At 47.0% G+C, this 10,400-nt stretch overlaps 1 protein-coding gene across 2 annotated transcripts in view; it reads left to right on the plus strand.

Annotated features, from left to right (window-relative positions):
- The window catches only part of EPHB1 (EPH receptor B1), a 428,957-nt gene extending 419,220 nt beyond the window's left edge, over window positions 1-9,737 (plus strand). For both annotated transcript variants that reach the window (XM_036851877.1, XM_036851878.1), the window contains 3 exons: window positions 2,724-2,917; window positions 4,795-4,950; window positions 8,331-9,737. In XM_036851877.1, the coding sequence (XP_036707772.1) occupies window positions 2,724-2,917; window positions 4,795-4,950; window positions 8,331-8,439 (459 nt within the window). In that variant the 3' untranslated portion in view covers window positions 8,440-9,737. The remainder of the gene's footprint in view (window positions 1-2,723; window positions 2,918-4,794; window positions 4,951-8,330) is intronic.
- The last annotated feature ends 663 nt before the right edge of the window (window positions 9,738-10,400 follow it).

Consider the following 10,400-nt stretch of genomic DNA (forward strand, 5'->3'; position numbering starts at 1 on the left):
CTCTTAAAAGGAAAGTCAGCACATCAAACAAACAGAGGAAGTACAAAAACACACACCAGGATGGTGTTCCAAAAATTCCGATGAGGTGGCCTGCAGAAGAGATGGGGGAAGAGCAGCTTAGTGGCATCTGGTCTAAAACTCACAGATGGAAGAGTCAGCACGTGCCTGGGTCCCCAGTCCCTTGATGCTCTGCCAGGAGTGCTCGGGTCAGCTGGGCACACCTCTGAGCTGTGCCCCCGCAGAGGGGCTCTGCCGCCAGTTCTCCTGCCTCTTATGGGCAGACAGGAGAGTAATCTTGTCGGGGTGAACATTCGTATTTGGGAATCTGGTCATCAAATAATTTAGGCAGCGATGCCAGCACTTTAAGGGGAACAGGAGCTGCCCTACACTGGAAGACTTTGGGGGCCCCAAACTCCCAAAAGAAGTTGAATTTGGACACCAGCCCCTCCTGCTGGTCCCACCTAGCTTGTCCTTAGGCAACCCAGAAAGAGCTCGTGGGGTCGTTCAGTGAGTAATCCCACTTGTCCCCATGGTGAGTGGGGACTCTGTGACAGGGCCCCTTAATCTGGCTGCCTGGAAGGAGCTGGAAAGGATGCCAGTTTTAAGCAAGGCTCTTCATCCTCATGGATTACTTGGTTTAGCTCCATACCCCTGTTTCCTATCATGAAGACATCAAATAGCTCCAAGGACTGTTCTCTAGGCTGAGATTCCTGTGGCATCCCCACAGAACCTAGGAAGAGTGGGCTTCAAGGTATTCAAAACTTAAACTCAGGGACTTCCCCGGTGGTCCAGTGGGTAAGACTCCATGCTCCCAATGCAGGGGGCCCGGGTTCGATCCTTGGTCGGGGAACTAGATCCCACATGCATGCTGCAACTAAGAGTCTGCATGCCACAACTAAGAGCCCACACACTGCAACTAAACATGTCACAACAAAGATCCTCTTGCATGCTGAAACTAAGACCCAGCGCAGATAAATAAATAAATAAATATTTAAAAAAAATTAAACTCAGATACCCCTGTGATTTTTTCGCAGCCCTATCCCTTACTAGCTTCGTGCCCTCAGGCAAATGACTTCCCTGTTGTGCATTCATTTCCTCATGGGGAAAATAGAGCTAAAATGCCCTCCTCAGAGAATAACAGGTAATTTGACTGACAACAGTCTGGCTAAGATAAACATTTGTTAGTGGTATAAAATATTATTCAAAAGTGCATATTCACAGTTGCTGTTTTTTTATAAAGTGATCATATTGGTGTGGTTTGTATGCTTGTTTGTTTTTCTGCCACATCCAATAGAAGGAATAATACACCTTGATTGTCTCTAATGACTTCAGGTTATTATATTATCTCATGCCCCGTCTCATGCCCTGTATACTGTGCATAGAATTTGTAAAAATATAAACTGATTGAGAATATTCACTTTCTGACCAATTTACAAAGTAAAAAAAAAAAAAAAAAAGAATAATCAGTTGAAATGAATCTGACATTTTTTAAAGTAGAGGCAAAAACACCTGAAAATCCCTGAACTCCAAATTATTCCCTATGTTGTTAAAGGTGCTTTAACTGTTTATATTAATGTAAAATCAATGCCTAATTATTATAGAAAATAAACATACAAAGAAACAAAAAGAAAAACACAAAGGGTATTCATGTTTCTACCTGCCCAGAGGCAACCACCGTTAGCTCCATGGTATAGATCCTTCCAAGGACTTTTCTATGCATATGTATAATTATTAGTTTTTGTTTTGTTTTGATTCTTGTTTTTTTACAAAAGCAAGCTTATACCATACCTGCTTTATACCATACCTGCACTTACGCAGCCTGCTGTTTTGCCTAATATTACAATGTGAGTATATTTCCATTTCAATAGGCACATTTTTGTAACGTCTTAAGGCCTGCACTGTATTCCTGGCCTTCCATTGTGTTATAATAAATTACAGAGCAGGCATAATTGTTTTAAATGAATTGGAAATTAAGAAGTGAAGGGTGAAAAACACAACAATCTGAAAAACAGAAAAAGGACTTGAAGATCCTAAAATCTTTACAAAACTGTCCCCTGGAGTCTGTGAAAATTAACAAAACCTGATAGATATTCATGTTGGATCACCTTGTTATTTCCACTGTTGTCATTGTACTGAACCAATTTGTTTAACTAGATTATCTTCTACCCAATTCCTGTCGCTGCCTCATGAAGATTAAGGCAGATAATGCCTAGGTAGCACCTAGAGGGTCCCTGGCATGGAGTAAGCTCCCCATCAAATTGTGATCCCTTCTTTCCCTTTTTTTTCCTGTAGCAGTGAAAGGATGAGGTCACAATGGGCTTTGGTGGGTGTCCTTTGCAAATAGTTGGCACGTTTCCCATGTGCCATTGTTTCATCTGCCCTGGTGCCACCAGCTGCCAATAAGGCAAAATTGGGCCTGACGTCCTCTCAGGGAGAAGCTCAAACCATTCTTCAGTAAACATTTCCAGCCATCTAGTGTGTGTCAGGCCCTGTGCTAGGTGCTGGGGACACAAAGGCACAATAAGAGGTGGGCCCTGCTTTCTGGGAACTCACAGTCTAGGGGAAAAAGCCAAGTATATGTAAAATCTCTTACTGTGGGAGGTATAGGAGCACAGAAGGCGGGGCACCTGGGGTAAGGAGGCTCCATCCTCGGAAGCTAACTTGTGAATGACTGGCTGGTGGCTCATCACCAATCACACCTGTTCCCATGTGTGTCACTGCAGGTCATCAATGCCATTGAGCAGGACTACCGGCTGCCCCCACCCATGGACTGCCCAGCTGCTCTACACCAGCTCATGCTGGACTGTTGGCAAAAGGACCGTAACAGCCGGCCCCGATTTGCAGAGATTGTCAACACCCTGGACAAGATGATCCGGAACCCAGCAAGTCTCAAGACTGTGGCAACCATCACCGCCGTGTGAGTCTAGTGGAACCGGGTGGTTCCTAGGGGTGGGTGGTCTCATAGTCAGGCAGGGCCCAGAGCGAGGCTGCTAGCCTTCAGTCTACTGAGAGCAAGGGGGAGGCGGCTGAGCTTATCCACGGATGGAAGAAGTTCCAAGACTCTTCCCTTCCTTCTTCTCTTCAATCTCTCTGAAATATTCCCTGCCGCCAGCATGGGCTGTAGACAGATGAAAAGGTAGCATATCTGTATCTCTACCTTCCATTGGCCTCAGATGGGCTGGGCACTGGGCTCTGTAGGAGTTGAGTGTATCTGGTCTGACTGGTATGAGACCCCACTTGTGGGCAATCCTGTTTCCAGAAGGCACCCTTTCTGTTAACCACACCAGTGCATGAGGCAGGTGGAGCTGCAGACTTGGAACCTTGGCCAACCTATTAACAGGTAAAGGCCCTGATTGCTGTGGGACAAAGAAATTCGGAGCAGTTGGATTTGTTATGAGCAAATGCACAGAACTCTCAGCTGTCAGCCACAATCAGCTGTACATCACGCATTTACATTTGCAGCGTTAACTCATTTATTAATTCATCCTTTCGACCAGAGTTTATTGGGTGCTTATGTGCTAAGCACTGTGCCCTTGCTGGCTGTATAGAATGAGCAAGATAGACATGCCCTCATGGAGCTTAGAATCATTTAGGAGCAGCAAACATTAATCAGATGATTGCCCAAAGAAATGCAAATTGAGACTTCACTGGCCAGTGCGGCAGGGAAGTGACTGATTCTTGCAGAGCATACACCTTGGTCTGGCGTCAGGAAGGCGACCCTGATGCCTGTTATTTCAGTCGCGAGCTGAAGAGGGAGGGCGCGTTAACTGAATGAAAGGAAGATGGGAGTAGAGAGTCAGGGTTCCAGATCATGGGTGCAGCATGTGCAGAGGCCCGAGTGTGGGAGGGACAGGGCCAGGGTGTTGGGAGTGCAGTTTGCGGGGGGACCAGGTGGGGACTGAGGCTGGTGAAGTGGGCGAGAGCCAGACACTCAGAGCCTTTAGGCCCTGCTAAGACTTCTGAGCTTGGTTTTCAGAGCAATGATCACCCACTGAAGGGTTTGACATGAATCAGGGTCAGGAGCTGGGTTATTGTCAGGATCACATCTCCATATTTTAAAGAGCACCAGGCTATAACATGGACCTGTTGTTGAGGGGAGCATGAAGACAGACTTGGTAGGAGGACATGGCAGTCGTAACCATGGTAGAGAAGATAGCATCTTAAATCAGGCTAATGATGTGGAAAGAAGCGGATGAGTTTGAGAGATTTTGAAGGTCAAATCTTTATGACTTGGTGAAGGGTTGGGCGTGGGTGCTGAAAGTGAGGGCAATGTGAAGATGGCACCCTGATTTCTGGAATGGGTACCTGGTGGGGGGGGTCTGCTTTGAGAACATGCCCGAGAAGGTCAGTGGTGGACTGTTCTGTTCTATTTCTTTCCATTAGCTGAGGACGGAACCCGGAGAAAAAAATGTTACCAATAGATTTGGAGAGGTTGCAGTGAACTTTATATATTTGTAAAAGGAGCATATCTTTGGTTGGTGAAGCTCTTAGATTTCAGTTTACAAAGGAGCTGTGGTCCTTCTCTTCCCTTCAGACTGCCTGCTGTGTCAGTCTGCCCGTCTGGGCTGACTGGCATGGGACAGAGCCCAGAGGCAGGGGGACTGGCCACCCTACCTTGAGAAGCCATGCCAGCTCAGGATTGTGTAGGGAAGGAAGGGTCAGCCTGGGTTTCCTGCATAATCCTCATCCCACCAGGGCTGCTGAGCCTCCATGAAGTCTGCCCTCCGCGCAGAGTGTGGCTCTGCCCACACGCCCCTGCAGCTGTGGGGTCACCTGCTCCCCTCTGTCTTCCAGGCCTTCCCAGCCCCTGCTCGACCGTTCCATCCCAGACTTCACTGCCTTTACCACCGTGGATGACTGGCTCAGTGCCATCAAAATGGTCCAGTACAGGGACAGTTTCCTCACCGCCGGCTTCACCTCCCTCCAGCTGGTCACCCAGATGACGTCGGAGTGAGTGATGGGAATCACCTCTGTGCGGCCCGTGGGTGGGGTCGAGGCTCCCTCCCTGCAATCACCCGTGGTGCAAGTCACGCCTTCTGGCCTCATCCTCAGAGTTCCACCTCAGCATAGAATCGGACCTGGTGGGGAAGCGCCTTGGAAAGACGGAGGGCTGGGGTGGGGAGGCCCAGATCTATTCTGGGTCCCAAATGAGAGTTCTTCAAAGTCACAGCCATATGTCATTTGCCTAATCACTGAGAGTCTCTCCTCCGTTTAAGTTTTTAAACTCAGCCCATCAAAGAGAGCATCCAGATGGAAAGAACACAGCCAGCCAGCACTTTAAACAGCATAGCAGGAAGAGGCAGAGCACTGATTCAGCAGCAATCTCCGATGCACTGGGAGCCTGTCTTCGTGCTTAGACAGCGCTTGTAAATAAGCCGATGTTTCCATCCCCCACTAGTTATTTTCCAGGCTGCAACCCCCATAAGAGTGTGGAAGAATACAAAACCTAAGATTATTCAAATCAGATGAGAGCCAGAAAGGGTCTTAAAGGCCTACGTAGTCCATCATTTCCCCAAGAATGTTCTGAGCAGCACCTGCTCTGGGAAATGTTAATAGGTTCTCCTTGGAAAAAAGGTCCCATAGTCAAATAAATTTGGGAAATACCGAGCACTTCAGCACTCTCTTGGAGAGTCACTCCACATATTAGCATTGTAAAGGCCATAAGAAATCCTGAAGTAAAGAAACCCACGTAAAATTATTAAATGCCATGGAAGCGTATTTCGGAGGGGTGGGGTTTTCTGGGCCTGCATTTTGGGAAATCTCTATCTAGTTCCACCCCTTCTATTCAGCGATTCAGAAAGGAGGTGATGTTAGTGCCCGAAGACTCGGCCATCAGGAGTGACAAAGCGGGAACAGAAGCCTGCTTTCCTGACTGCCGGGTCCATGTGTTCCAGCCTGCCCACCCAGGGCCACATGGGGCCATACTCGGCTATACACACCCTGGAGTCACCTGGGCGTCTTTAACTACTGATGTCTGATTCCTACACCCAATGTAGATCTTCTGATTCATTTGGTACATGGTGAGACCTGGGCATCAGGATGTTAAAACTCCCCAGGTGATTCTAATGTGCAGCCAAGCTTGGGAACCACTGGACTAGAGTGGGCAAGTCGAATTTTGAATACACACGCACACACACACACACACACACACACACACACACACACCCAGCAGGGACCTCACCAGCTGCCTGGCTGCAACGTGTACTAACAGCACCAGGATTGGTAGCCTGTGACACACATTTTCCCTGGCAGAGGATAAGTCAGTCCGCCAGGCAGTTGACAGACACTTATTGATCACCTGTTCTGTGTCAGGTTCAGTGCTGGGTGCTGGGGCAGGCCAGTTGCTGAGTCCCAGTGGAGAGGCGGGGGTCATCCATCCTGAGCAGTTGAGCCCCAGGGGGATGGTTTATTGACACTCAGCCTTCCATCCCAGATTCCTGCTCTGCAGTCAGAGTCCAGCTTCATGTCTCTCAGGTTTATTCTTGCCTGAAATGATGGAACCTCCACTTTCTCCCAGGAAATGACTTGGATGTGCCTCTAGCCTTGGATCCACTAAACACCAGAATTCACTTTTTCAAACCTGAGTTCATTTCCTGGTGATGCCTAAAAACGTCCTTACCATTATGAATTATCGTCAGACACCAAAAATAAAAACTAAGCCCTTCCCAGTGGAAAACCAGCTTTCCCAACCCACAGAGCTGAAAAGGATGCCTGGGCTCAGGGGCAGAGTGGGCGTCCATGAAGGCAGGGCTGCGCCTGCTTTCCCACTGTCATGGGGCTGAGTTCGGGGACCATCATCACCTGATGCCCCACAGACTGAAGGAGTCAAATGGAGCAATTCCCTCAGTCTGGGAACAGCCACATGAAAAAGAGCTAGAGGAAAAATAAAAGGGAAGTGAAACTGAAAAGTAAGGGATTTACTTCAAAGTAAAAAATGTCCACACACTATTGGAGCACTTTCGTTTGCTACTTGAGAGATAAAAGGCAGAAAAAGAATATGTGTACGTAAATAAAGTAGATTGAGGGACAATTTGTGAGTTCAAAATCCAAGCATACCTCTCAAACTTGTGTGCTGAAAAGACGTGGGCAATTTCACAATCTAGACCAGTGACAGCCCTCGGGGGACTGACAGCCAGCTGAAAGGAGGGGTCAGGAGAGCCCAGGCATTGTGGACGGGGGCCCAGCACAGGGCCTCCTCATACGTCTTGTGCACAGTGCACAGAGCGATCTGCTCTGCTGGGGGTGGGGTGCGTCCGCAGGTAATACAGTCAGGGCGCCAGAAGAGTTCTGAGAGCAGCCCTGCAGGGTGGCTGAGAGCCAGGCCATCCTGAATTTGAAGCCCAGCTCCTCCACTGCTTACCTGCTGTGTGATCTTGAGCATGTTACTTAACCTCTCTGAGCCCTGCTTGCCTACTCTATAAAGGTGCAAATAATAATAGTGCCCACCTCATTGGTTTGTGGTAAGAGGTGAGTGGAATAGTACGTACAAGGCAACTGGCCTATTGTCTGCCTGCAGGACACACATGAGAAATGATGGCTGGTAAATTATTATCATTGACTCTGAGTGGTTTGGCAGTTTTTACGAAATGCTTCCGCAGGTATAAATGAGTTAGTATATGGCACATGGGAAGCACTCAAGTAATGTAATATTGTTAACTAAAAAAAGATGTATGGGTCTCCCCAAAGACAAATATAAGCCATGAACTTGTTCATATTAAGACTCACAGTTCAAAGATGAATCCAGTCCAAATCCCTATCCTAAACATCTTCCTTGGATTCCTGCTTGGGCAGATATTTGAAAGTTATTTTGAGATCACCCTTCTTAAAAATTCATGACTTTAAAATTCAAACAGAGGCAGAAAATGGAAACTCAGGGGAAAACATCAGAAAACCAGGCAAGCCTCACATCTTTTCATTCACAGTGGGTGATCACTAATTTAGGCAGAAACCTCACAGAATAACTGAAGCCCCATACAGTGTGTGCTTGCATTTTTAAAAACAAATAGCAGAGGAAAATTCTAGTCCACCTAGGGTCATGGACACAATAAAGGGCTGCTCCAGAACCCACAGGTGAGGAACAAGGCACAGCACTTCCAGGGCCATCTAAGTTGGAGGGGGCATTGGAGGTGGGGGCCACTGCTTGGAGGAAGTGAGACTGAGCAAGGGAATATCTAGTTAGGTGTTTTTCAGACTCGGGTAAACTTGGGCTCATTGGATTTTAAACACTTTTCTTTGCCTACCCTACTATTATCAGGAGCTTACCTTCTGTGATGAGTTTTGATCTGTGAAAAGCACTAACGTGCCTCCTTTTGTGGCTTTTTCCCTCCTAGAGACCTCCTGAGAATAGGAGTCACCTTGGCAGGTCATCAGAAGAAGATCCTGAACAGCATTCTGTCTATGAGGGTCCAGATGAGTCAATCACCGACGGCAATGGCATGAGAACTCCCATTTTCTGTTGGGAGGAGAGGAAGGAAAAGGACCAGGCTCAGGGGGGAACCAGAGGTTTACCACTGTGGAATGTCCTGGAGAGATTGGCTTCTCAGCTGAGAAATGCATTCTCATCAACGAAGAATAAACTGGACCTATTCCTAATAGGCAACCTTCATTTCTCAGTGACAGACGCAGGTTTAAGATGCCGTGGGAAACCAAATATGTAAGAATAAAAATACACAAAGGTGATGTTCGACGGAAGTGAAGACAAAACAATATGTGTCTGGGGCACCAAGAGTGAATATAGCTCCCACCCTGGGTGGGCTGGAGTCATCCATCTACAAGAAGAAAGGGAAGGAGGTAGAGGGAAGAAACAGAAGCAGTTTCCCATTTTCTTCCTCACCAATGACATTCTTTTCTTTTCTCCTTTTGTCCTCCTCCCCGAGTCCTCACCCTTCCCCCACATCCATCTCCCTTTGCTCATGACTCGTGTAGGGAAGTTTCTTCAAACAAACCCCAGCTCCTGAGTCTCCAGATGTTCTGTCAGTTGCCAAAGGACCTTGCTGACCACTGCATGGGGAATCCAACCAATTCAATTAATGTCTTCATATTGAAGAAGAGATGTACCTTCAATTGAAACCTTGTTTTTCTTTTGTTTGCATTTTCTGCAAAAAGGAAAAAAAGAAACCAGAAATTGGAAAAAGAAAAAAAAAAGAAAAAAAAGAAAAACCTGTTTCCGTGTGCAAGGGCACGCCTATGTATGTCTGTGTTATAAAATGACCACTTGTTCGTAACAGATGCAAACAAGAAAGAACTGGGAAGTCTTTGTCCCTGGAAGATCCAAAGGGGGGCCGGAGCATGTTGTTGGTCTGGTTTTCTGATTGGCTCCATTGGCCTACTGGCTCAATGAGGAGAGAGGGTAGGGAGAAAAATAAAATGAAAAGGGGAAAAAAAAACTCCAGAGGGCTTACAAATTCAGACAGGAAACAGGTGAGTGGGTTTGAATTGGATGCAGTGTGGGACATTCGAGAATGATACTGACAGATTCACTATTCTTGGTGACATCTGAAGAGAAGGAGAAGGAAGGTGTTTCTGGAGAATGTTCTTCCACATCCCTGGAATCTACAATTCAAGATGGCGAGGGCGAGTCCTTCTTCCCTTGTCTGGGGACTGGCTTAAGCTGTGTGACATCCGAGGAATGTTTCAGATGTGTCTGTGTTTCTCTGCATTCCTTCCTGTACCACATTGTTCAATTCACTTTTGTAAATTCCACCTAACATTTAAATATTTTTAATTTCTCCTTTTACCTTAATCTCCTTGCTAATTTTATCTGTCTAATTAAAATGAGCAGAAGCATGTCTGGGTTTACATAGAATGGTGTCGGAGTGTGTGTTCCCAGATGCCAGTGGGTCCCTCCCCACGTTATGGGAGAATCCTTAATAACTGCCCTTCTTCCCCTAATAGGGGAGGGAGGGAAACACATACCGGACCCAGGGACTCCCGAGAAGCAGAGTTTGTGAGAATCACTCTTACGGGAGTGACCCAAAGGAAGAACTAAATAAATAGGAGGCTCTGAAGCCTCAAATATGCAGCGTAAGAAGTCACTGGCAAATAAACATAAACAATCACCGATAAAGCACGATCTGCCCTGAGCTCAGTTTACACACTGCATTTGAGAAGTTCACATCCAGGCCAAATTTGTAAAAGCCACTGAAGACTATTCCAGACTGCTTCCTTGTGGGGTCCGTGAATGTAAAGTTCGGGGGGGTGGAGGGATGAGGCAGCAAAAGAAGCTAGGTTCCCACGTAGCTTGTTTCAAACATATTTAAGGTGAGATGAGCCTTTTTCCCTATTCCGAGGTAACTTTGTACTTGGAGAGATCCTTACCTTCTGAGGCCCCTTCAAAGAGGATCTTAGGCCTGGGGGTACAGCTCTGATGCAGGGAAGCCCCATCTTAAAACTCCACCCTT

Source organism: Balaenoptera musculus, chromosome 4 (genome assembly GCF_009873245.2).
Source record: "Balaenoptera musculus isolate JJ_BM4_2016_0621 chromosome 4, mBalMus1.pri.v3, whole genome shotgun sequence".
Classification (NCBI taxonomy): Eukaryota; Metazoa; Chordata; class Mammalia; order Artiodactyla; family Balaenopteridae; genus Balaenoptera; species Balaenoptera musculus.